We start from the raw sequence: 27,416 nt of genomic DNA, 5'->3' as shown, positions 1-27,416 counted from the left end.
GGCGGTGTCTACCGTTTCATGCCTTCGAGACCCATATACGATTATCGTTCGAGACGTGGGGGCCCCCGAGGTAGTCACTGTTGTGAAGCATGCGGTGCGCAGAGAAGAATATTGTACCGCTGTTTAATATTTCTGCAGGCCCCTCTCGAGTCGGTGACGATGACATCGCGAGTCCTTGTTTGCGGCGGCTAACGCGATGGCAACATCTTCTGCATATATGTTTTGAGCTCGGAGCGTTAGGCCATTCGCCAAGACTTTTTGATGGACGCGACTGTGGCCGTGTACCACCCGCCATGGTGAGGGCCGGAGGCGTCCACGTAGAAGATTCCGTGTTTGTTCCCATAGTGACGGGCTAGTGCCTCCGCCCGCGCAAGGCGCCTGTCACTGTGGTCGGCACGTGTCATGTTGGCCGAAAGAGGGCGTACGTTCTGTACTGCAAGTCGTGCAATCAGCCTATAACACAGTCACAATGCAGCAAGGATCAGAACAGTAATCTTAGTAGCCTTTTTTTGTTGCTTCTTAACCTTTTTTTTTTTTTGCTGTTATTTTAATGGTCAAGATCTAATGACAATTACATATAAAGTTTGTTAGTATAATTACACATCACTTCGTTGTTCTTAATCTACCACTCTATTTACACAGTTTACATAACATACAAAAGGAAGTTCATAGGCAAGAATATTTACATTACAATGCATAAGGGCTAGCATCAGAGCTCAAGAAGAGGAAAACCAACATAAAATATTTATTTACAATACCTAGGCTTCTTGTGCAATTTTGGATCAGGGGTACAAATAGTGTGCTCAAAAGGTTTCTGCTGCTCTTCACGCTCTTATTTTTGCCTGATATAGCATACTACATCATCAATACACTGCTTAAGAAACTAATATTCACTGTAAATCACAGATATTTGAATGACAACATCAAGCTTTACAATACACTGCAAAAGAAGATTGACATCAATTAACACTGCAAAAAGGGAAGAAAAAGAGAATAACCAAGCTGATGCTCAACACAAGCCAACTTTAGAATTTTTGTCATGGGAAAACTTGCTTTGTTTTTTAGTAATAGTAGACCATTACAAGAGGCAGCAAAATTTAACGTAGTATAACATCCATATATACTTATTTTCTGTCATCAAAATGATGATGCCACTGTGGTAACACATAAATGACAAATGAAATGAATCATGCAACATTATTTTTGAAAGCATCATAACTCTAAACAGTAGAGATGAGTTGAAATATCAAATAAAACACTATGTTACCATGACGCTTTTTACCGCAAGCACAATATGCACATTGCATATTGCACAGATAAAAGATAAAAGCTAGTACAGAATCTATGGCATCATCACGGCAAGAGAAAGTGATTTTAATGAAAGGAAAGGTGGAGAGGTCGGCAGCGCTGTGGCAATCGCTCAGCAAATCAAGCGTTCTTACAATACGGCCAAGTCAAAGCATCCGTTTTACAGATCGCTTCCAAGTGTAACGACACAACAATGTAGCCCACAGAAATATTTCCCATTCCCTAAAAAGCACAATGCCGGTAGCAATGAAGTCAAAGGTGCACCATATTTACAATGCAAATGTCCACCACATTTATGCACAAAATAAATGATGACGGCAGTCTTAAACTGGTCTTGAATGCACAGCTGTCCACAAGTGCAGAAACAAGTGTTCAGTTGCGCCGACGGCGGACACGGGATATTCTCCATGCATTGGGCTCCTCGTACTTGTTGTAGAGGGGCTCCAGGCGCAGCTGCTTCTTGTGCTTGCTCAGTTTGGTGGGGTCGGCAAACTTGAAGAAGGACGAGGCAAACTCGACAAGCCATTTGGGGTCAATGGTGGTCACTTCTCGCATGTACTCCTTGGTTGTCAGCACCAGCTCATAGTACACAACCCTGGCATAAGGAAACAAACGAAAAAACAGACTTTAGGCCAATGTACAGACAGACCTGGGACAGTGTCCTCAAGCTATGTAAAGACACAATTTTCACTTTCGCACAAAATTCGATATAGTACTTTCACTGCCATGACAGACATCCACTTTCTTATCCAACACCTCAATACTGTCTCATCCCAAAGCTTGCATACACAAGGAAATATCACTTTCAAGAATTTCTTTCGTCAGCATCTTTCTCGGTTAATGTCTCGGAACTGCTGGTAGGTTGGAAAAAAAAAACTTCCTGCCATGTACTGCCAACTGCAGGTTACTTGAGGATTATGCTCTGTCACCAAAACTGGGAAACCTGCCTGTATGCACATACCATAAAGGGATTGCCACAGGAATTTCCTCAAACCTCTAGGCGAAAGCAGCTCAGCACGCAGGACATAATGCTCAGACTAAGACATGATATCATAGACAAGAAAGGGCTAGACACTAAGGTGATCCTAGGCCTAGACCTCACGAAGGCCTTCGATAATATCAGACATGACGCGGTACTAAAAGGTCTTGAGGAAGTAAACGTAAGCAAAAGAACATACAATTACATTAAGAACTTTCTTCAGGGCAGAAGAGCGGTGATTAAATTTCAGGACGCAGAGTGAAAAAAAAAAAAAAAAAAAGTGCCAACTAAGCCAACAGCATACACGAGAGTAAGGCATAGGGCATCTCACCACTCTGGCTGGCGGTTGAAAAGGGCACTAGAAGGATGAATGTAGACGACTTGTCCATCTACCAGAGTTCGGTAGCCCTCCTGGGGGTCCTTCTTCGCTGCATTCCGAAAGAAGCCACTACACACAGCCTTCTGCACGCGTGCTGTGTTCTTGCCACAGGACACCACATCTAGCTTATGCCTGTGTAAAAAAAAATTAGGCAGAGATAAAGACTGCATAAGCAACGTTGACACTGTACATCTATGTAGTGTTATCAAATTACAAGATATTGGTTACTTGATGCAGGAGAACTTCAGAGTAGCGTCCCTAGCTGCTATGTTTTCACGAATCAGCCTTACTCTAGCTCTAGCGAAAACCCGTGCAACACAAGTATGGATGTTACATTGCAGTTGTGGCCACACCCTCGCAAAATACCAACTTTGCCAAAAGCACCTAACCATGCAATGGGGTTGCCTTTCAGCCATACAGCCCTTACGCCATTTCTTATGACCAAAGGTCTTAAAAATGTGATGAAAAGAGTATACCTTGCACATTTTACAGCTTAAAGAGCACCGACAACAACTGAATACAATTATCATTTTTAAAGGAGTATAGACACGCACATTTTCTGTTGATATTTTTGCTTTAATCGATCCCCAGTGGTCCAAAACAGAGGGACTGCGACCCAAAAAGCCCCAGCACACATCAATGAAATTATTATCAGTGCATTTATCAGGACCAGCTTCGGTTTCGATCTCTCCGGACACGAGCGCGCGATGACGTCAAAGATACGAGAACGTCACACGAGCGCCCCCTACTGGCAAGGTTGGTGATCGCGTAAACACAAAACCTGATGACGCATTCGGGTCGCGTTTTTCGTCTGCTTGCTGTCGCACGTGCAAGAAAATATCGTCGTCGAGCAGCGCTTCAGCGTAGCATAATCAGTACTGCGACGTTGTCTCGCCCAATAGCGTGGATGTTACTAACATTGTCGGGCACTTTAATCCCAACCCGCTCGCCTGCGACTCAAGTGACGAAGCAGGAATCAGCAGCAGCCACAAAAGCTTGGTAGGTTGACGCGCAGGAAATGTCAACTGGCAGGAATGTTGAACAAAGGAACCATGAAGATGCTGCTTTATCAGTCCGGTTGGCCAACGCTATGAGCCAAGCTGTTCTAAAAAAAAATGTTTTAGTAATGACGCGATCAGCCACCGTAACCCGTAAGTTCTCCCGATGGGTCCCGTGCTGACGCCTGTTCACGCGCTGATTGGTCCCGACGCGGCAAGCCTGCGTGCCGCCGTCCAAGCATGTGGCGCCATCTGGCTCAGTCAAGGCAATCTGGGTGCGTAAAGCTGTGGTCGCCGCGATCGGCTCCCAAGTTATAGCTGCCTCATAGCATCCGCTATTGGTAATTTAGCTATCGCGGATTGCTGTTCATTCGCTTACATAAGTATTTGTACAAAGGACTAACAGTCACGATTAAATTGCGAGGATTATTCGGCCAATACGGAGGTCCTGGTAGAAATAATTGCAGTGATATAAGGGACCTTTTTTTCCTACAGCTGTTGCCCGGTGCGACGCACCTGATGTCTGCTAGCTCCGCTGCTGAAGGCGTCGCGCAAAGCAAGAAAATATTTTACGAGATGGGCTTGCCAGTAAAACGGCGCTAAACTCCAACGTTTATTACGGCGTTAGCCCGTTCCGAAGCGCCTTTCGCTGGCGCCTCGATGTGAAACCAACTAGGGCTAGCGATGTCTAGGGTAGGCGGGGAGCGGCGTGGTATGTTCCCGGCGCGCCATCGAGAGGCACCGTTGCCGTAAGCCCTGCACTTGTGCAGGCAGTCTCCATACGTACACCGGTGAGGTAATTGTAACATGCACCAACGAAGAAGCCATCGAGTAAAACGAGCAGAAGCGTAGTTCTTTCTCAGGGCACGGCCGGAAGCGGCGGCGGCGCTGTTAGAGTCCGGTCATGTGTCGTCACTGCTCTTTGCTTTGCCGACTGCACGTGACAGTTGTTTGATGACGTCATGTTGTTTACTTATGTACACGTTTTCGTCACAGAGATGTCGATGCCAATAGGTTTTGAAAAACGGAGTACTTGCCTGGCTTGTTTTTAAAATCAAATTAAAATATCTTCGCGGAAACGTGCGAGGTTGGGATTGCTTGGGGAGCATCTCTGTATAACCAGGAAAGTGATCGTATTCGTTCCGACGCTTCAAAAAATGGTGTCTATACTCCTTTAATACAAACTGATTCTCTGTCCCTTTGTGGACATGTAGGGGCCTCTCAGGAAGACGCATTTATCACCAAGAAAACTGTGTTTTAATGTTCTTCTGGCCAGCCGATTCAAACTAGTAAGACTGTGTGCCATTGTTTCAAATCCCCGGCATGCGCACCGGAAAATCGGTGTCGATACAGTACGTGCATTTTACTAGCGAAATTGCCCGGTGATGATGGAACCTGCATTTTGCTCTATCCTTTTCTAGCTTATGAAAGCTCCATTTTCCATGAAAGTAGCCTCGTTGTGATTGACTCAATACCCCATCAATAAAGGCTGACTTCCATTGATCATCGGCATACCCTTCAGGGAGTGCTAGAAGCATTCCACTGCAAGGCTACCAGCCAAGGCTCTACTCTCCAATCGCACAATACCGCCACCATGCTTTTCGGTGACAAAGCCCCGCATGCTTATCTATGAGGCATTATTTTTGTGGTGGCTGTTGGTGCAATCCTAACCCCCCACTCTATGTATGCGCAAATGACCGAAGATGCAAAAATGGAACTAGGTCACGGCCATGACCTTTCCACACATGCTTTACTTCTCGCAGCCACCTACCTTCCAAAAGCGCTTCTCTTTATGTAGAACGAGCATGAAAGCCACAATACTAACCAAATTCCAGAGAGGCATGCTCAGCTTACAAGAACTAAAAAAAAGAAAGTGGCAGACAATAATGCAAAAACTTTTCATGGTTTGCGGGTTGTATTCGACTACTGCCTTCCCTGACCAAAACGTTCTCTTTCCGCAGCTCCTTGGTAAATGTAACAGCACGGTTTGTCCAGATTACGGTTGCACAGTGAGACCCAACCGCTCAAGTCGGACATGGTGAAACAAATTGCAATGGTGATAAAAAAAGCTTACACGTAGGCAATAGAATCTTTATAATGTGATGCTCAGGAGACAGCCAGAGGAGACATAACCAACTTAAACCTTTTCAAAAATGTTACCAGTTAGAGCTGTGTAGTAGGCATTATATATGGTAATGCATGTTTGGCTTCTAAATAACATCTAGGTTAATGAGCTGTAAAAAAGCCACAGCCTGCACAAATAACCAGCTGTATGAAAAAAAAAAGGAGGCTGGAAAACTTAGGCTTGTGAGGCATTCAACATAATCATTGTGGTCTAGAAGTTCTTGCATAGTAACAAAAACAAACCTTGAAATACAGTCTTTAATCCTCTTCTCTACAAAAAACTCGCCGCTTATGCATAGCTATCAACACATATCACCAGCTGAGCAAATCAACTGCAGTTATACAAAGCTATTTTAGAGCGCAGCCCTTTGACGCGTGTTCCTGCGTTTCACGTCGTTGTTGCTGTCGGCGTTGTCTCTCATCACCAGTTCCGTAGCTGGGGCAGCGCACCCCCCCCCCCCCCCCCCCTTACTCTTTCTGTGTAGCAGCGACGGTGTGCAGTTGCCAAAGCGCTGTCTCGATCACGGTGCGTGCATCCCAAGCGGAAACGCAGAGCCACATTGTCTTCATTCACTAGTGGCGTCAGCAGCATCAGTCAGTCGCTGCTATCTCTTCGCCGTGCAACTTTCCTATGAGCCAACGCGCTGCCTCCCACAGCCTTCCAATAACTTAATTGCTTTCTTCATTTCTCCGACCACAAAGCTTTCTTCATGACAGCCAAGAACTGTTAGTGGAGTCTTTCTTGAAGGAATATGTGTAGAAAATAAAAAAAAAACTGTAATTGTACATGCATGTCTTGCTCAAAATCTTTGCCTCAATCTATCGAAAAGGTGAAACAGCTGATGAACTGCGCTGAAATTTCGCATTAGGAACTAACATAATCGTCGGCAAACTTTTTGAAGCCTCAAACCTCAAAGGACAGACATTGCATGCATTGCATGCTATGCTCCAAGCAAGAATGCAAGCCTGGGCTCTTCTGCCTCTGGAGAGCACAACTGAGAAGTATGAGTTTAACATTATAGGTACTCTGGTGAGATGCTCCCACAGAAAGGAAACCACCGCAGACAGACACCGAACCCTGTAGTTTTCAATCGCTGGGTTTGGTTCATAGAAATCAAGTTCCCGAAGCAACTCAGGCTATAAGAGACACTGTAGTGTAGGTCTCCGAAAATTCTGACCATCTGGGGTTGTTTAACGTGAACTAATACCACACAGTGCATGGGCGCCTCGCTTTTTTGCCTCCATTTAAAACTGGCCGCAGCGGCCTAGACTTGATCCCATGTCCTAGGGCTTAACAGTAAAGTGCCCCGACCACTGAGCCACCGCGGCAGGGATCAAAAGTAATCTTCATCGTGATGCATAGTTGCATGCTGTTTCATTACATGTGAGGCGCCACAAAATAAAAACAAAATTCACCCAAGGAGACCCTCACGCACCTGTCCATGATTCCGAGCAGCTGCTTGCGCACATCCTGAGCCCGTTTGAGAGTTCGGATTTGGACGAAGTTTTCGTAGCACCAAGCATTGGAGAACTTGTTGTTCTTCCACGAGTTGTAGACGGTCAGCAGCGTCAAGTGGTCACCTTCCGCCTGGTTGAACTTCGCCTTCTTCTGGTCAGCTAGTGCCTGCTTGTCCTGCATGCCCAGAGAGTGAAATTGGTTGCAGCAAATTCACACCTACTGACAGCAACTGCCTGAAGTTGGGCACACATTGCATTCTCTCTTCTCATGCGTTATACAGTGTGCTGCCAGGTTTCGCTGCACAGAACACGGTGACTACCGCATGCATGGGCAGAGTAAATGCGTACGCTAAGCAAATTGCCCAGAAAGCTCGAACATTGTTAGTACGATAAAAAGCTGGGTAAATCTGACCCCTGCTAATTCAAAAGTCTGGATAATTTGAACTGTTGAGACTGTGCCGGCGAAAGCCTTTGCAAGTGTGCGGTGCCGTATGCCCACTAAATTTGACGCCGCAGGGAGGCCACGGAGGGCCTTACCACATCGAGCTTCGACACTTCCAACAGTATGCAGATAATAATGCATCGAGAGAAATGAGGAAAACAGGCACTGTCACACCATTCTCGTTATAGAAGGAAGCAACCATTGCCCAGTCTTCTACTCGGTAAATTTATGACAATGCAAGTGGCTCTTGTTAGCTTTTTCAGGATCATTTGATAATTGAAACATTTTTTCTGCTCTCTTAAAAGTTTGAATTAACAAGCTTTCATTGCAGTTTTTGTTGCGAAAGCAACACTCTGACAGCCAAAGCGAGACCTCGGGTGGCCGCAGCTATGCCGTGAAGAGGAGCTATGGTCTCCTCACAAAAAAAAAAAAAAAAAAAAAAAAAAAATCTTCACCGGGAATCGAGCCTCTATTCCTAGGATCCTCAGCCAAGCGCTTTAACCAACTGAGCCACACTTGGGATCATGAATAGTGCATCTTAATTCTTCTCTGGCGTGAGAATGACAGTAGTGATGATGACAGGCTAGTCAGCGACACATTTCGGGCGAGCGTGTACTCAGCATTGGATACAACTGGATTGAACTACATCAGGCTGAACTACATCAGGCTGAACTACATCAGGCTGAACTACATCAGGCTGAACTACATCAGGCTGAACTACATCAGGCTGAACTACATCAGGCTGAACTACATCAGGCTGAACTACATCAGGCTGAACTACATCAGGCTGAACTACATCAGGCTGAACTACATCAGGCTGAAATCAGGCTAAACTACATCAGGCTAAACTACATCAGGCTAAACTACATCAGGCTAAACTACATCAGGCTAAACTACATCAGGCTAAACTACATCAGGCTAAACTACATCAGGCTAAACTACATCAGGCTAAACTACATCAGGCTAAACTACATTAGGCTGTAGAACTACATTAGGATGAAATACATTAGGCTGAACGCCATTAGGCTGAACGACATTAGGCTGAACGACATTAGGCTGAACGACATTAGGCTGAACTACATTAGGCTGAACTACATTAGGCTGAACTACATTAGGCTGAACTACATTAGGCTGAACTACATTAGGCTGAACTACATTAGGCTGAACTACATTAGGTTGAACAACATTAGGCTGAACTACATTAGGTTGAACTGCATTAGACTGAACGTTAGATTGATCTTCATTAGATTGATCTACATTAGATTGATCTACATTAGATTGATCTACATTTGATTGGCCTACATTAGATTGAACTACATTAGATTGAACTTTATTATATTGAAATTTATTAGATTGAACTACATTAGACCGGACTGGCTTGCATTGGACACGATTGGATTTAACAGGATTGCATTGAATTTGACTGGAATGAACTGTACTTGATTGGATTGGATTACACTGGATTGGTTTAGGTTGGATTATATTAGACTGGATTGGATGGAACTGGACTGGAGAGGAGTAGGCAGCCCAGCACCAGGCACACATGCTTCCGCTACGTATATCATGGCTTAGCTGAGCTAAGCCACCACCAATTTCCAAGCGTAACCATAGCTCCTTAGCTTTTGCTAGCCCTCGGTTTAACCAGAGCTAAACCACAACTAATTTTTTGTGTACTGCTCGATTCAAAAACTGCTTGCTTTGATTTCAGATTCTTTACCACAGGCAACCTTTTACACATCTACAGACAGCTGCTACCCTCAACCTGCTACTTATTTTACACACAAATATTCTCCACAAAATTCAAACACTTTTTGCACTTCTGATTTACAAAATAGGAGTTGGACGCTGCACTAAATTACACACAAAAGGATGTTTGCAAGTCCCATGGGGACTGATGCCAATTTAGTGAAGAAGAAAGGGCTTGGAAGTATAGACAAGAAGTTTAATTCATAATGCTGGCAGTGAGAGCTAAGGGCCCGCATGCTTGAAAGGATGGCAGACACTGCAACAAGCATCAACGTGAATGCAAATCTAACAGTTACTAGGATCTCCTGGGAATGTATGCGGCACATACCTTTGGCCTGTAGAACACATTCTGAACGGACAGCATAGAGACCACTGTCAGGATCTCTTCACTGCAGCCCAAGTGAACAGACATTATCAACATCTTGGCCAAGTTGGGACTCAGAGGGAATTCAGCCATCTAGGTTGGTTACAAAGAGGAAAAAAAAAAGGAGGTTAAGAATAACATAACCACACTGTCTCAACCAAAATTCCAATTTGATGAATAATAAAGCAGAACTTCAATGACCTTTGAGCCTCATTGATAAGGATTTTGGCCCGATATGAATTTGCAGTATTCCTTGGCCGAGATGCACTGTGTACAATGGGCACAATTTTGGACTTCCAAACTTTCTCCAATGCCCTCGTGGATGACATGAACGCATGGGCTACGAGCCATAAGCAAGGCCCACACGTTGCTGACTTCACAATCGCTAGGTTTCCCATGATTTTGAATACAAAATTTGTTCATTCTGGATGAGAACAATATATATCTCTCGGCCCCGTGAGATATGTAATTACAGCGTGTCTAGTGAAAGCGCTTTGAGCGTGTACATACCCTTCGTCCCAAACGCGTGAGAAGTCCCTCATTGTCCAAGGCGCTCAAGGAATGCAGCTGCTCTAAAGCCATGATCAAAGTCTGGAAAACGCAACAAGGAGAAGAACTAAGAAGGTGAACATCATTATTTGCGCTAACTCTAATGCACAGGAAAAGCTAGCAGAGAAAAAAAACACACGCTGCCTTTGCATTTCTTGAAACCAGATGGCATGGGCACTGCCCTGTATAATAAACCTTAGACTACACTAATATCATCAGAATTAGAACTGCACACGCATGTATAAATGACAGTCCACCTGCCTGCCACACTTAACGCTAAATTTAGGTATGACTCGTTTACACTGCGTGTCGCACAACACTTGGAGTTCCCACGAAAGCTTCTGAATTCTACAACACCTAAAATCAAAGCATCCCTAAGCCACTACCTTTCATTCATCAACTTATTTTAAGATAGCGACGCTCTAATTGCTTACGGCCAGCCATTTCACTTCACACGCACTAATTATTAATTGAATCTGGGCATTTTTTGAGGGGCCGTATATCTGCATGCTCATCAGGCACGAAAAGATGAAGGTTATGATATGCAGGGTTCCTAGTACCATTTGAAAATAATTGCCATGGAGGAAGAAAAGGATTAAAAAAACATTGTTACGTCACATTTTTTGAAGCTGGATGCGAGGAGTTCCCACAGCCCACTTTGTTACACGTCTGTGGCATTTCAGCATGTTCGGTAGTGATGTTAAGATCAAAGCGAGCAGGCAATTTCACATTGCGCCAGGAGATACAACAGGGAGGAAAAAATGAAATAGGAGAAACCTTGGAGCAAGTGACAGGAAAGGAGAAAAAGACGGAGAGCCGAAGAACAGAGGAGGAGAATACGACAGGGAGAAAGCATAAGCAACGCAAAAGCGTGTCACTTAAGAGAGAGCAATTTACAGTCATTCAAGCCAGCACAACTACGACTCATAACCCCCAAAGAGGAACACATTACCACGCAGTTGTAGACAGGATCCCGTGGAGTGCCAACAATCACGGAAATAATTTACGTGTTAGCATTCCCGTAAGATCGACCATTGATTGCAGCACAGTTTTCTTTTTGTTTGTTTTTTTAGAGCCTATCTTTTTCTTAAGGAAATTTGCACCCTGGTCTTTATGGACTGCAGAGAGGGTTGCTTCAGCCTTCATGACACCATCACAAGTTCCAAAAAAAAGGTGGTCACTCTGCACAGCAGCACATCAACACACAAACTCTTGCCACATGCACAAAATTTGTAGGAGGCAGTAATGACTGCTTAGGTGGAGTAAGGCAAAAGCCTTGTTGATTTGGTTGTTTTCATTTATTTATTATTTTCTTATTTTGTAGTGAAACCTACACTGCAGTAGGTTTTTCAAGACCTCGGGTGGCCGCAGCTATGTCTTGAAGAGGTGTAGCTACGGTCTCCTCATAAAAAAATCAGCCTGCCATGACATTTGAATTCGCGTTACGCCAACTCGGGTCGTTCCTTTCATGTGGGAGGGTGATATCAGAACCAGCCTGCCAATAACGTTTGCATTCTCCTAACCCCTACTACACACAGGCACGTCCATACGGCTTGGTTGAAGCGTGACTTTACATGTGGACTAGTAGCTTACGCTCTTGCATCATACCCTTAAAGGGTGAGCTTAAGTGTCCCCAACAATATAGCACCTTACACTGATAGGGCGTGATGGGGGAATAATGTAGCAGGCAAAATAAACTTTCGCCATTGCTTTTGCAATTTAACTAGGGTTAACCAGAGCTAAACCACAACTAAATAATTTTTTATTTTTGCTTACTTTTATTTTTCTTATTTTTTTTTATTGGACTAGGACTAATGTGGCTAGTAATTAAGCAATGTGATCAAGGCATTATAGTCTTGTAATAATGACTGGATTTGGTATTTTGTCTTTTTCGGCTTGATATGTGGATTGTGCTGGCTTGGCTTTGGATCTGTCTTTTGGTCATGCACTTCGCAGACAGTCATTTCCTGCACACACCACTGATAAGCCAAGAAAGGCTTATGACTGAAGCAGATGAGCCATATAATTACCTCAGTGGGAGGAGCATCCATAAAGTCAAAGGAGAGCAGGTCGTTGATGCCCATGGCCTTTAACTGCAGCACCGTGGAAGCCAGGTTGGTCCGCTGGATCTCTGGTACAGGCGTGGTTAGCATTTCATCCCGGTACGCTCGCTCTGTGTAGAGACGGTACGTTTTGCCCGGGCCTGTGCGCCCCGCCCGTCCGGCCCGCTGCTTGGCCTGGGCCTGCAAGGAGCCGACGGTGAGGACAGCAAGGAACTGGGCTGCCATTTGCCCAAACAAGTGCAGAAGCACCTTAACGTTTCCTTCGACATGCACCTGCACCATTAATATTGTGAGAAGAGAGGCAGAAACAAAGAACAAGTCATTTGCATATTTCAGCAAGATATGAGAAAGAAATGCCTTGAGGCTACAAAAAACCCCAATAGATGTGGAGCTCAAAGTCTTGTGCCAGTACTGCACTTGTAGAGTAAAAGCCCACTAATTTGAACTTCTAGGAACTCGGATAAATGCCAGTATCGTGCGAAGTTCAAACTGTCAAATGACCCTCCCAAAAACAGGCAATAATTAACTGCATACTTTGCAGTAAATTTATTTGGTGAACGGTTGCACAGCAATTGTCTACTTTTGAGATGAGCATAGTGTGACAGTGAGTATATTTCACATTTCTACCAATTCCTTATTGCATGCACACTTTCAGGAGCCATGAAGCAGGGCAGCTCTACAATGAAAGGTGACCCCACAACATCCTTCCCAAAGCCATGTGGTAGCAAAGGAGCCCCTCAGAAGTGGCTGTGTCACGGGTGAGAAGGCTTCACCGCAAGAACAGCAGAGAACAAATGAAGAGCACGCAGTCTTGGCACACTTCTGCAGTGGAATAACTATGCAAGCGAAAGGGAGGGAAATGTATAACCCTGTTGCCACCGAATGGCACAAAGCTGAAAGAAACGAAAACGAAATTACGGTACCACGCCGGAAGCAAGTTATCGGACCATTAGCGACAATGGGGCCGCCTGTTCTTTGTCCCACTTGCCACTGTGCTCACATGACAGGTATGTGGGCAACTGTAATAAGCAGTTCTGGCTTGAGCACGGCTATTCTGACAACCGCTTGCTCTCCTGGTCGTACGTGAACACAAGTCTACCGAATGGTGGCTGTTCAAATTGACCAGTGTGAGGCTCATAGCATTTTGAACGAGCGAGCGTCTGATGTCATAGGTTTATGTGGGCATCAGGCAAAACTGCACCGACAGTTGTAATTATAGAAATTTCCTAATTAAAGGGGCTCAAATTAATGAGCTCTTATGTTTCCATCAATACAAGCCTTGGGCACAAAAGAGGTAATGTTTGCAAAAGGTTAGAACAGGAAAGTGTGGTGGGAATCAAATACCAAATAATATTCAAAAACTAACAAAAATTGCACAGCGTTCAGTTCAGTTCAGTCGTTCAGTCGTGTCCGACTCTTCGTGACCCTATGGACCATGTCACGCCACGCTTTCCGGTCTCTCACTATCTTCCTAACATCACATACTTCATCTGCAGTGCCTCGAGGATGCCATCTAACCTTGCACAGCGTTACTTTCTCCAAAAGAATTTTTAAGACTTCAACACATTTCATTCCACTACATCCAGAATTTCGGAAATTTCATTTTGGACAGGCAAGATTTGATGGTCTCCGGGTCGTGCCGATAATGTGGACATGTGTGGATAATGTGTAGTGCTCGAAGCGGATATCCTTTCAGTCTACTTTCCAACATATGGCCCAAGACTTCAAACCAACAGCAGAAAGTCTTCTTGCATACAATTTGTTTTTCCCACACTAGGTAAAATGAATAGCATAAAATACACACAAATCAATTTACAATGAATCAGATGGTGCCCCACAGCAAGCTCAAACGTGGCAGCTGTGAAATGTCCATACCTGTGAGATTGGTGTAACAACAAGAGAATCCATGCCAGTTTTTGGGTTGTAAACATTCTGCTTGACAAATCCTGGGTCCACAACGTAGTATATTCCATCAATGGTGAGAGACGTTTCAGCTATGTTGGTAGCAATGACGACCTGGTAACAAGCGGAAAGGCGGAGGAAAACAAAGAAACCTTCGGTCAGTAAGTGTCTGAATCACTGACGGCTGAGAAAAAAAAAGGCTTAAAATACAGCCACCAATGCCAAGCTTCACAATGTTTGGTAGACGGCCATGTGCCGCTATTGCCATGTTGAACTTGTTAAAAGAAAAAGATAAATGCAGAATGGAATGGCATATAGCAAGAACTTTCTTCAGAAAACTGAGAACGCAATGGGGTCACCTTTCTTGAGCCTGGTGTGGCTGGTTCAAAGATTCTCGTTTGCATTTCGCTTGGCAAAGCTGAATAGACCGGCAGAATGATCAGCTCAGGAACGTCAGGTCCCAGGGACTTCATCCGCTCGTAGAGAATCTCGCAGGCAGTGTCAATCTCTTCTTGACCAGTCAGGAACAGCAGTATGTCACCTGATGAGAATCGGCAGGAAGAGGACGTTGCAAAGCAAGCAGTTACGCAAAATGCTGTTTACGCTCTGGTGTGTAGCCCACTGAACTTTTGTCGAAGCTGTCCCCATGCCTCTGTCAAAGCTGTCACCATGCCTCTGAGCGTCTTTTGCTTAAAGGCCCACTGTCCACCCTCTGGTCGAAAATATTTTCTTCCTCGGTGACTGTGAGACTTCGCCCCCAGAACGCAAGGCCGCAAGATGTTTTTGAAAAGACTAACTACATAATAACACAGTTTCAGCCACCGCAATCACCCAATTCTGTCGTGTTTCTCTCCTCCCGTTCCTTGTCAAGTTTTTTCACTCTCCTGCCAGATCGTCTAGCCTCCGCAAGACAAATTTCCCTCCCTCCTCCGCATTTGGTCGGAGGTGGGGCATGGCACTCCGCATGCACGAAAAAAAAAAAAAAAAAAAAAAAGCGAGGGAGCACGCGCCGCTGGATTCAGTCTGGCCGTGGCGAGGGAAAAGCGTGCAGCGAGCGGTAGACACCCATCCTTCATCCTCAGACAGCGAGACAGACCAATGGACGTCGTTTTCGACTAAAAAGACGTCATAGTTGCGGCTTGACGGGTCAGCGCAGGGAACGGGGAAGCTGGCTTCCCGAAGGAGAACACGAGAGAACTTTGATTTGTATTTTCGTTGCTTTGCGGCGCGCGTGTCAGTATAGCATTTTGCACAGACTATCTCCGGTACCTGATCGAAACACTGGGCTCCTTTGCTTAAAAAGTCCTTTTCTGGACAGTGGCCCTTTAAGCCTCAACCTAATGACTTTGCAGCAACCTCAGCTATCACAATGACTGCAACTAGTATAAGGACAAATGCGTGGTGCTAGCCGCGTGATGACAGGGCCATGAATAATATGTGCAGGACCAATCACATGATCAAATATTGACAGTCTACGCCGTGGAATAAAGCGGTAAAGGTGTCGTATACGCGCTATAAAAAGCATCTCCTTCTGACAGACACTTCAGCTTTAGAGGATCTGAGCGCTTCTAGGTGATGTACTGTCTATCCTAACAAGTTGTGTTAAAATTCACACCTCTAGCAAGTTCCGATTAATAGCAGTAACAATTTTTTTTTTCTTCTGCTGGGAGAACAGTACAAACAAGACACGAAGAACGAAGAAAACACGAACAAGTGCAAAGGACATGTTTTGTTAACACTCAGGGCATTGTTAGCTTCCACACAATGCTAACAGAGAGCATACTTAGCAGCTCAAGAACAGCGTAAGAAAACATCTTGTTGGGCTAGCTGGTGTCTATCCATTATAAGTTAAAGGCGCCAAAACAACTCGCACACACACAAGAAAAGAAGAACAAGAGAGAGCGCCACTCACAACTGATTTATTGTGCAGGAAAAAGTACATATATATCACTGCCGGCACATGCGCAAGGAACACATTCAGCATCATGTCATATAAGATAAGCTATGTTCAAGAAACGCTTTCTCTGCATTGTACAGATTGATCGATGTGTCACTGACACACAAATTACCTTTCTTTTCGATATAAAATGCTTCAATTAGCTCTCTGGCCATCATATTGCCACTCCTTGAAAGAATCTGCACATCAGAAAAACATGGTTCACAAGTGCCTGAAGGGCAGGATCTGATGTGTTTCAGAATATTAGGGCCATCTTTATTTTGCTCTACGTTACGTTTATGTTCCTGGATTCGCTCATTGTGTGTGCGTGTTGTTTTGGCGCCTTTAACTTATAATCAAGAACAGTGATTCCAGGTTGCAGTACTGACCTGGAGGTTCTGTCAGGTGGATCTGCATCACTGTAATGAGCGAGGCATCCAGATAGTCTGTCTCGGGCTCCTTGGTGTAGAGTATCTCGACAGGGAAGGTTCTTCCAGGAATTGTGAAAATAGGCTGTTTTGAAAAGAAACCTTTTGAAGTGCATGTGAACATTTCATCCACACTTCATAGCTATATCAATACCACTTGAATACCGATGAATTTGCATCTGGGAAAAATATCTGGGTTAAAGTCACAGATTTTCACCCAGATTTTTATCGAGGCCGACAATTATGCTTGCAAAAAGAAAGAAGGTTCCATAATAGTACATTTTGTGCACACAGATATCTACAAAAAAAAGTCACACAAATTTGGAAACATATTTCTATAAGCAATAACCAGGGACCATACAGGATGGTATAGCAGAATCCCCCTATAGTAAAGTAACCTGATAATTTGGCTACTTACGAAACATTTTGGATTAGGACAGGAACAAATAGAAATACTTTTACATCTCCTCTAATCATTCTTACAGGTACTAATGGCTTGTTTTTAGTTATCACGTTGTCTCCAATTTTGTCCAAATCTTGTGGGACTACCAGATCTGCACAAATATAACCCCACTATAAATATACTTTGAAGGGGGAGTTTGAGTAATATGAAAACAAAAGTTTTGCATCAACATGGTGCTGTTTGCCAAGATGTCCTCATTCCTCATTACACAGGAAGTGTATGTACAAGGGCAAAAGCCCTCTAATATAACTGTTCCTTTATTAAAAGTGCCTCTATCTTAAGACAGAAAAAAAAAAAGAAAAAAGAAAAGACAAGAAGGCCAATAGGACTGCAGTTATAGATCACTATAACTGCGTTTTTAACAGATACAAATTTACAACAGCAGGTGTGCCTACTGCATATCTCCAAAGCAAGCAAGTTGCAATTGCGAGTGTTTGGAGAAATTATGAGAATGTGTCTTAGTGCCATGAATTCCTGACATAGCCTTATTTCCCTGGGTCTCCGACTTCTGTCTTAGCTCCTGGTGTTTTGCGCTCTTGCTTATCAAACCGCGGCAGTCGTTACCTGTAAACTTTGTATGAATGCTCAAGCCTATGGCTTGGACTTCTTAAAAAGACAAAGCACTGGTCGTTGGTTATGAGAACTTCAGTTCGTTTTCAGCGAGTGACAACAGCAGTTGCCGTGTTCGTCTTTACCGAGCTTTCATCAGGGGCCATTAGCAGTGAAATGTGCGTGCTCGTAACGGGGCTGGCGTGGCCAAAATCTAAACCTGCACAAGCTAAACAAAGACTTCATTCCTCTAAGAGAGGCTACTGTGATATAAAAAGCTGCAAGTGAAGGTGCAGTCACAATTTGGAGCATCAACTACCCCCTCAAGACCGTGCACTCTCCGCAGCGAACATTCACAGACAAAAAGAGAAGTCAAAACAAACAGGGCACCTACTATCGTCAACTGCCTCGAGCACAATGGGCAACATGTATACTGAACACAGAAGTCAATGCTCCACGGCGTTGGAATTGGGCCCAAACAGTTCTAAGCTGTGCGTTTGAGCATTTATGTTATGTACGCGGGCATTGGTATGATCCGGATAGAAGAAAAAGTCAATCGATTTCATCAACCTGCCCAGGATGCATGCGTCCCCACTAGAAGCCATGTCATATATGAGGGAGGCACAGGGCTCAATCCTTATTCAATAGAAATAGCAGCCAAGCAGTGACTAAACATCGGCAAAAACATTTATGGAACGAAAAGCTGTCAAGTGTGGTGCAAACAGACCAGGTTGCAAATATAAGTGTTACATACCGCTTCAAAGAAATACTGTGAAAACTTTACGGCGTCCAGTGTGGCTGAGGTGACAATGAGCTTCAATTCAGGCCTTTTCTTAACTGCCTGCAACGAGCGAAAAAAAGGCAAACACAAACCCCAAAAAAATAAATGTGAGGAAAGTCTTAGGAACAGCCAAGCAAGAAAGGAGTTCTTTGCCAACAAAGATAAGTACCTAAAAGCACAGAAATTTGCAAAATTACAAATAGAAGCACAGTTAAAACTGACGATAATTAACTGTGCACAACAACAAATTATTACCAGAACAAGAGCTTTCAAGTCTTTACTGACACATGAAAAAAAAAAAGAGAGGGTCTCTTAGATGTCTCCAAAAGCTTACGCTTCCTCTCCTATCATTTGCCTCTTACAGGCATTCGTTGCAGTGCTACATATAATTACAATTGGTTTTCAGGAAAGGAAAGGCACAGTATCTGCTACACTTTTGCCAGCAAGTGTGAGTTTAGACGGTAGACCACCGCTCCTGTCGCATGGCGCTCCTTGACGTGTATACAAGTGTGGGATTGCAGATGGCGGGAATGCTAGACAAGGAGAACACATCTCGCGAAATCTCATGCACAACGTGCATAGGATTTCGTTCCATGCACCTAGAAAGGCTTTTGCCTTAAAAAAAAATATGCACAGGCAGTCATCTGATGCGAGGCAACAGCATCAACGGTTGTACCATCCTGCTTTTACATACATCATCACGATCACCAGTTGTGGGCTGTGGATGAGCAGCCATAAATACTAGATCCCCTCGGATGCAAACAAATCTGCTTAAATTCACTTCCCACACTTCTGCATATCGATACTCCTTGCTTTGATAATAAGAAATTTCAGATGATACAATTTTTTTTCATTGTACCGTCTGCACAGGTTCCGATTCATCGTCGTCGTCGCTACTGTCACAGTCCTTCGAGCCAGTGACTGCTGCAATGATAGCCTCGTCTGTCAGCTCTTCATCTGTTGCGACTGTATCGTCGGCATGTAAAAATTCCTCAAGTCCCAACAAGTCGCCCTCACTACCGCTCACTGTGGACCAAAGTTCTGTCATCGCTGTGTCGGCAGGAGCTTTGCGACTTTCCGCGTCGCCGGCACCCACAGCGAAGTCCACCTTCTTAAGAAGTTCATGATAGTGGTACCTCTGCCCATGCTCCAAAAATGAACTGCACTGCCACCAGCAGTGAGATCTTCAAGTCTTGCACCGGTCGGCGTTCTTGAACAAATCCAGGGCCAGCAAGATCGTGGCAACGGTTATGGCACACTAGGAGAACCATGCTAGAAAGACACGTGCACCAAGACTGCTGCACGCCTGCCACAAAACATGTGCAACCAAGAAGCGGGGGCCTGAACAAAGCAAATAGGGGAGATAGTGCAGCGCACCACGGTCAGCGCATTCTCCGAATGGACTGCTCCACAGTGCAGAGGCAGAGAGAACGCGAGTTCTCTAGGGGGAGCGCTTAAAGTTCTCCCTAAGGACGGCTGTGCCTAGCAGCGCCTTACGCCTTCCCTCCTCCTCCGCGTGAGGAAGCGTTCAGTCCTCCACTGCGTCTCTGCGGCATGCAAGCTTCCCTGGCGCACCCGACCAATGCACTGGCTCGCTCGAAGCGCTCTGTTCCAATTACTTTTCCTTTATTTTTATTACTGCTGCATCGGCATTGTCGGCGTCTCCGCGTACACGCACGCTTTTGTGGTTGCCGCGTTTCCGTGTTTTCGTTGACTCTTAGAGACGATATTTGTATAATATGACACTATTGTACATTACAGTGGTGTGATATTATATTATTGGTTATACCGTATTTACTCGCATAATGAACCCACTTTTTTTTTAAAAGAAATGATGTCAGGTTGAGGGTAGGGTTCACTATGCAGGAAAAAACGATTTTGTTTTGCGAGAGGTATCTACTCTCCCACTCATCAGTCACCAATGAAAGCACACGGTCAGCTGCAATCATGACATCTACATTTTTCACTTCAAAAGGCGTTTGCTGCTTCACGCATTCCAATAATTTTGTGGCAGTGGACAGCGCATACCGGGCCCCAATCGTGGCATGTACTGAAAATTAGCACGCTTGTGGAACTGGATGAGCCAAGCGAGTAGCTAACTGCTAGCTTTCCAGTCAAGGGCTCTGGCACTCTGCCAAGTCTGCCCCCCCCCCCCCCGTCTCTCTCACTGCAAGAGCTAACTTCCAAAGATACATATGCACTGGGATGTTATCCCTGCCCAGCCTCTTTGCACGCTGCCAAGAAATGCGATGTGGTTGCAGTTGCACTAGTGACTTTTATTTTATTTTACTTTTTTAAAATTCTCATTGTCAAAAGTGAGGGGTGGGTTCATTATGCAAGTAAATACAGTATATTAGCAGTTTATTTTACCATAGAACACATGGCAAACCTGATGGTGCAGCAACTGCTCATTGTTGTGTCCTATATTGTTAAAACTGGCATTGTTATAAGAGGGTTTGACTGTACTTTGTAGCCATGCTACTTGGCCACTACACCAATTTTGTTTTTTTGCGATACTGTGTTGCTTTGCCATGATACTACGCGAGTGAGATCCTGTAGGGACAAGCCAGAACATTTTTTTTTCTCACCAAGCAGCTACTCTACCAAAAATTAAAAGATTTGGAGTATTTCACATGTACAGTTTGCAAAATTAAAGCTAAAGGCAAAGAGAAACGAGTAGTAGAAAAGTTTACCACCACCCACATTTTTCAAGAGGCCAAACAGCACGTCAGTGTGAATGGTCCTCTCGTGGGCCTCGTCCAACATGATGATGGAGTATGACAGCAGGTCCAAGTCGATGAGGCATTCTCGTAGCAGCATACCATCTGTCATGTACTTGATCAGTGTCTCCGGGCTCGTGCAGTCTTCAAACCGAATTGTGTAGCCAACCTAAGACAAAGAGGACCGGATGAAAAATGTAAGCAAGCTTATACATGGCCAAGTATTTCTCGTCATATACCCCAAAATGTGACCGCTTTCTTTTTGACTTTCACTAGTTAAAATTTTGCTTAATCCAAACTTTGGAGCACTTAACTGAGGAACTTATTAACAAGCTTTCACCGAAGCCATCAGAGTTAACAGTGTCCCAACTGCATCAAGCTACTGCACAAATTACGTAAGGCTATCCAATGAAAAGCACGAGCGACTGTAGAGCGCTATACAGGGCGCTTTGACCATCATAGTACCACCACTTACCTCTTGTCCCAGCCTGCAACCAAACTCCTCAGCCACCCGCTTGGCCACCGACATGGCGGCCACACGCCTCGGTTGAGTGCAGCCTATCTTTCCTCGTGTTGTAAAACCTGCTTCCGCCAGGTACTGAGTTATTTGTGTCGTTTTCCCCGAGCCAGTTTCACCAATAACAATCAGAATTTGGTTGTCCATCACGGCCTGTGAGTGACGAATAAACAAAAGTGCAAGCAAGTGTAAGCATGTAAATGCTGCAGTACGTAAAGCATACGAGGGCTGTTGTAAAAATTGGTGCAAATCAACAGCAACAAACTTGGAATGAGGCAAAAAAAAAAAAAAAAAGAATAAAGACATGCAGAAGTAAAAAAACAAAGCAGTTTACAATAAGTCTAATCAATCAATAATGAATACAGGTGTTTGCTGTTGTACTGCTATAGTTTCAAAACATTCAAAACAAGCTCTAGGAATCTTGCCTTTAAAAATAAAGAGGAGAGAGAAAAGAAAAATGAAGGAGAAAGAACTAAAGAACTAGATGAACAACCAGAAGAAGTGTCTTTGTATCTGCAACAGGAGAGAGAAGGCAAACGGGCTCACCTTGACCAGTTCGTCCTTGAGCTTGTAGATGGGCAGCGACTGCCTCTGTTCCAAAATGGACAGCTGTGTCTTCTTGCCATAGGAGGCCTTCGCGCCACCGGTCACGTGCTTCTTCCACTCGGGCAGCTCCTGGCTCACCAGGCCAATGCCCCTCATGTTGGCAGCCAGTGTGCGTCCATCAGCTAAGGCAAGTGAGCAAAACCACGACAGAAAGTCAGTGCACGTCCCCACCCGTTGACAAGTAAAAGTAAACAAATATAGTGAAACTGGCATCATTACTATGTTTTTATTAGAGGTTTAACGTGTACCTTCCGTTGGCTATACCACATGACCTCAACGTAACAAGAGTCAAGACCTAAATAATGCAGCATATGGATTGCCTGGCGTATATTTCTTCTTAACTACACACTCTAAAGCACCTTGACTTTGTTAGAAGTCCCTGCCTACTAATTTCTCTTTGCGTGTTTTTTTTTTTTTTTTTGTGGTTAGCGCATAGTGAACAGAGACTTGCTACTCTTCATCTTAGCGACAGGTATTTTATGCATCTTCACAAAATAACTGTTGCCATGTTGCTTAGAGATGCAGAGTGCACATGAGTGGCCTGCAGCCCACAAGTGCTGCTTGCTGTGGCTGTTTCTCAATAGCCACTATGATTGTTCTCAGTTCTTGTCATAACCTACAAGCTGCACAACTTAGATGCTATGGAGGACGAGAAAAAAAGCATGATACGACAGAGAAACATTGGGCCCAAAAAGACAGTTGGTGCAAACTGTACCATGTACAGTGCAGCGCCTGTGCTGAGGCGCCAGAATGTCATGGTCCCGTTTTCACGCCCTGGGTTCAGGACAAAGTTCGGGCTCAATACGAGACTTGCAGTCTGATGAAACCAATAAGCAAGGAATAGACATGCTACATATCATTGTGAATTTTGTGAGTGGGGCGGTATCTCACAGCCACAATTTTAAAATATGAATATTAAAAAAAAAATGCCTTCAAATATCTAATATCCGATCAGGAAAAAAAGAAAAAGAAACAGCAAATGTTTTCTGTCCTGTTTAAGTTGAAATTCACATCATATTTGCAAATAAAATTCATCTAGAATAACACAGAAGTGCAAAATTCTGCTCACTGAAAAATCCAATATAATATTTATACACAAGGTTTCATATACAGTTTTTATACACAGGAAGGACCTGCATGAAACTGGTGTCGTGACGCTGGGGCTAAGTCGACCCGGCCTTCACTTGGTAGCGTGCAGAGACTCCGGGTTTATGAAGGATTGAATCTTCGAAGTTGGTGAAATATGTACAAGCAGGTTTAATGGCACTTTGAGAAAACTTATTTACAATATTTACATGAAAAAGAAGGGTACCTCAGCAAAATGGCAAGCGTTAAGAGTTCATAGCGAGAAGCGACTGGATGAGCCGTTTACCCAGGGCTCAGAGCGACATTTCGTGCTCTGCAGCGTCCTTAAAACCCCCTATGTCCAGCCCCTCTCTGAAGATGCTGACCAACCAAATCCAGGGCACGCCCCTCAGGTATCGGCATCCAATCGAACACATCACTGCACTGATGGTCTGAAGCACTGACTGGTCCGGCATTCATTCGTTGGGCGTGATCACTTGTTGGCGGGAAAAGCTTGGGAACGGCGAGGAGAGGAGGTACATTTCTATTCTTCAGCAAAGAAACCACAGGCTGGTTCTGACAAGTGGTTTTACTTCTCAGAAACCCGAGTGCACGTGGCGCCGCATCCGCTCCCAGCATTGTCCGTTTTCGACAATTGCAAATCTTTCCTGCATTCCTGGGAAATCACTTAATGGCTGTATGCGTCATGCTCCTTTCTTGTCCTGCACGTCAGCGGACATGTCACTCTGTCGTCTCCTTTGGAAAGTAGGCATTCCTCACTGGACGATAGGGCTTATCGACTGGAAGGGTGAACAAAAGAAAGAAAGCACTTCCTGCATTTCCCACAGGGGGACGTTTCTTTGTGTTTTTCCAGACGTTCTCTTGGCAGGGTCAATTTGGCATTTGCAGAGTGTCCACAAAGCAAAACAGGCTTACAAAACAGGATTCCTGGAAACAGGCTCACTTAGAGCCATTGGACCATCACCACATATTCACAGCACTTATCCATGCCCACAGGCGAACAATAGAGCGTGCAAATGCGGATGCTTGGTCGTAACAGCCTCCTCCCCCGCCAGAAGAGTCTCGGAGGGCAGCAGTCCGAGCTGCTGCATGAAGAGACGACTTAATGGCCTGCACGTGAACGCTTGAAGCTCGCTGTTGCTTGTCGCGTTGTCTTGATTGTTGTAGGCCAAATTGCTCGAGCTGTCTGAAACTCAACCACATGTCGAAGCAAGCACTCGGCTCCCGTCTGAAGAGACCAGGTTAAAAGAAAACTGCCATTGTTGTTCGAGAAAAGCCCACTCTCAAGACGTTCAGGACCCACGTATTCCTAGAAAACCAAACGTGCTGCTTTACATAGCCACACATATACAAGCGCACGAGAAAAAAAAAAACAACCTGATTATCAATTTGGATACATGGTGAGGAACACCTCGGACTGCTTAGAAACAGCGGCTAAGCGCGTCCGCATTCCCATTTAACTTCCCCTTTTTGTATCTTATTTCAAAATTGTACTGCTGTAAAATCAAGCTCCACCTAAGAAGGCGACTGTTCTTCGATGTCGCAGTTTGCAGCCAAGCCAGGGGACAATGGTCCGTCTCTACGGTGAATTTGGCCCCTCCAAGATAGCACTGCAATTTTTGAATGGCCCATACAATGCAAGCGCACTCTTTCTCTGACGCGCAATAAGCCCTCTCTCTAGAACTCAGTTTTCTGCTGAAGTAGAGCACGGGGTGCTCATTACCGTCGCCATCTCTCTGGCAGAGAACAGCACCTAGCCCTCGATCACTGGCATCACACTGGACCGTGAATTCTCGGTCATAGTCTGGAGCTCGCAATACCGGACGGCTAATCAGCACAGCCTTCAGGTTTACGAAGGAGGCTTCCTTTTGTTCGTCCCAGACTACATTTGTCGGTTCTGTCTTGCGGAGAGCGTCAGTCAGAGGGCTAGCCAAAGCTGAATAGTTAGGGATGTAGTGATTGTAGTACCCAGTCAGACCTAGGAATGCTCGAATTTCCGTCTTCGTGCTCGGCCGCGGATAGTCTGCTACCGCAGAAATCTTAATCTCGCTGGGTTTCCTGAAACCCTGACCTACATTGTGACCCAAGTAGTCCACGGTCGCCCTTGCCAGGCAACATTTCTCGGCCTTTACGGTTAGTCCAGCTTGACGCAAAAGGCTCAGTACAGCTCTTAGATGTACCATATGGTCCGCCCATGAGTCGGAAAAAACCGCAATGTCGTCTAAATAAGGCACCGCGAAGGTTTCACACCCCTTTAAAACCCTATCCATGAGTCGGGAAGAACAAAATGGAGCATTTTTGAGCCCGAAACTCATCATTGTTGGCTGGTAGCTGCCCGTCGGAGTGACGAAAGCCGCGTATCTGCTGGCGCGTTCAGTGAGCGGTACTTGCCAGTATCCTCGAGTAAGGTCCAGCGTAGTCACATATGCCGCTCTACTGACCTGTTCTACTCTCTCCTCAATATTCGGAATAAGGATACACTTGATCCCTGGTGAGAGAATTTAGCTTTCGGTAGTCTACCACAGGCCTAGGGTCTTTACCTGGAGCTTCTACTAAGATCATAGGCGAAGCATAATCGCTTTCCGAGGGTTTTATTACTCCTAATTCCAGCATGCGAGTTACTTCCCTATCCAGAATTTCTCTTTGTCTTGGAGAGAATCGGTAGCACCTTGATCGCACTGGCACGTCTGAAGTCAGCTCAATATCGTGCTCAGTCAAATCAGTTCTGCCTGGCCTGTCCACGAAGCAGGCCTCAAACTCTGTTATTATTTCGCCCAGATTGGACAGCTGGGATTTCTTTAGTTCTCCTCTCTGCTCCGTCTTTCTGAGAAGCTCCTGAGCGTTGCTTCCTTTTCCGCTGAGGCAAATCAAGTTATCCCCAATCTCCTCAGGAAGGTTTAACGTTAGATTTACCATGGTTTCCCTCTGCTCATAGGGCTTCATAAGATTGCAATGATAAATGCGCACTGCTTTACGCCTATCGGGGATTTTCACTGCGTAGTTAGTGTCAGAAAGCTTTGCAACGACTTCAGCAGGTCCTTCCCACTGTACTTCGAGCTTATTCTTGGGATCATTGGCTTGCTCCATAGTTAAGTCCTCTCGGGTTCCACTTAAAAGTCTCGTGAGATTACTAGACACTGGCGGCAAGAGGTTATTCTCAAGAACGTCCTCATTCCGCGTCTCATCAAATTCACTTTCAAGTTGACTTATTTGAGATGCCTCGCTCTCAAAGTTTTCTGACCCGCTATCTTCCACATAGACCACTGTTTTAACTGCCGTTTCTTCCGCTGTGGAATTTTCTGGTATGAGCAGTGTAGCTAGTTCTCGCGCCTTTGAACGTGTTAATGCTTGCACAACACTGTCTCCGAAAAGGATGCCCCTCTTTCGCAGTAGCATGTCCGATTTGTTGGAAAACAAATACGGATAGCACTTAGGCAGCTTTTCTGAAACGGCAGCCTCGGTTGTTAACTCGCCGAAAGGGCCCGCGATGACCACGTTCGCGATTGGCAAGCACACACTCTGTTCCTCCACTACCTGGCGGATCCACGCACACTGTCCTGTATAGTCGGAAGGCGACACATACGCCGGATGGACAACATCCATCGTTGCGGCCGAATCGCGCAGTACCTTGCAAGGCTTCCCGTTGACTACTAGGTCATGCAGGTAGGGTTCTAAAAGCTGCATATTTTCATCGCAGTCACTGACATACGAGAAAGCAATCGTTTCTTTCCGGCAGTTGACGGCAATGTGACCCTGCTCATTACACCTAAAGCATGTGAGCGGCTTCCTAGCCTCAAGCTTATTCTTTGTGTTCTGCGCGTTGGTCACTTCCCCACTTTTCTCACTGCCGTCCTTTCTAGGGCGTTTGCCTGAAGAAGCCTTCCTTTCTTCGTTTGCAAATCTAGCAAAGTGCCTTTTCTGACGGTTATTCACACTCGACTTGGGATTGCGGAGCCTATCCACTGCTGGGTTGCTGAATTGTCGGCGCGAAGCGTACTCCTCAAGGAGTTCGGCAGCT

General features: G+C 45.0%; 1 protein-coding gene across 1 annotated transcript in view; it reads right to left on the bottom strand.

The window, feature by feature from the left end:
• Positions 1–495: 495 nt before the first annotated feature.
• The window catches only part of pea (ATP-dependent RNA helicase pea), a 45,223-nt gene continuing 18,302 nt past the window's right edge, over positions 496–27,416 (bottom strand). Inside the window, exons 13-25 of the mRNA XM_084594788.1 lie at positions 22,253–22,434; positions 21,665–21,859; positions 21,173–21,358; positions 18,443–18,529; positions 16,638–16,761; positions 14,672–14,853; positions 14,286–14,426; positions 12,378–12,590; positions 10,309–10,389; positions 9,763–9,891; positions 7,225–7,421; positions 2,619–2,798; positions 496–1,903 (exon numbers count right to left, since the gene is read on the bottom strand). Coding sequence (XP_084450914.1) covers positions 1,681–1,903; positions 2,619–2,798; positions 7,225–7,421; positions 9,763–9,891; positions 10,309–10,389; positions 12,378–12,590; positions 14,286–14,426; positions 14,672–14,853; positions 16,638–16,761; positions 18,443–18,529; positions 21,173–21,358; positions 21,665–21,859; positions 22,253–22,434 — 2,120 coding nt within the window. The 3' untranslated portion in view covers positions 496–1,680. The remainder of the gene's footprint in view (positions 1,904–2,618; positions 2,799–7,224; positions 7,422–9,762; positions 9,892–10,308; positions 10,390–12,377; positions 12,591–14,285; positions 14,427–14,671; positions 14,854–16,637; positions 16,762–18,442; positions 18,530–21,172; positions 21,359–21,664; positions 21,860–22,252; positions 22,435–27,416) is intronic.

The sequence above is a fragment of the Amblyomma maculatum genome, chromosome 2 (assembly GCF_055883805.1).
Source record: "Amblyomma maculatum isolate TAMU_Amacu chromosome 2, ASM5588380v1, whole genome shotgun sequence".
NCBI lineage: Eukaryota > Metazoa > Arthropoda > Arachnida > Ixodida > Ixodidae > Amblyomma > Amblyomma maculatum.
This window is presented reverse-complemented; position numbering and strand designations above follow the sequence as displayed.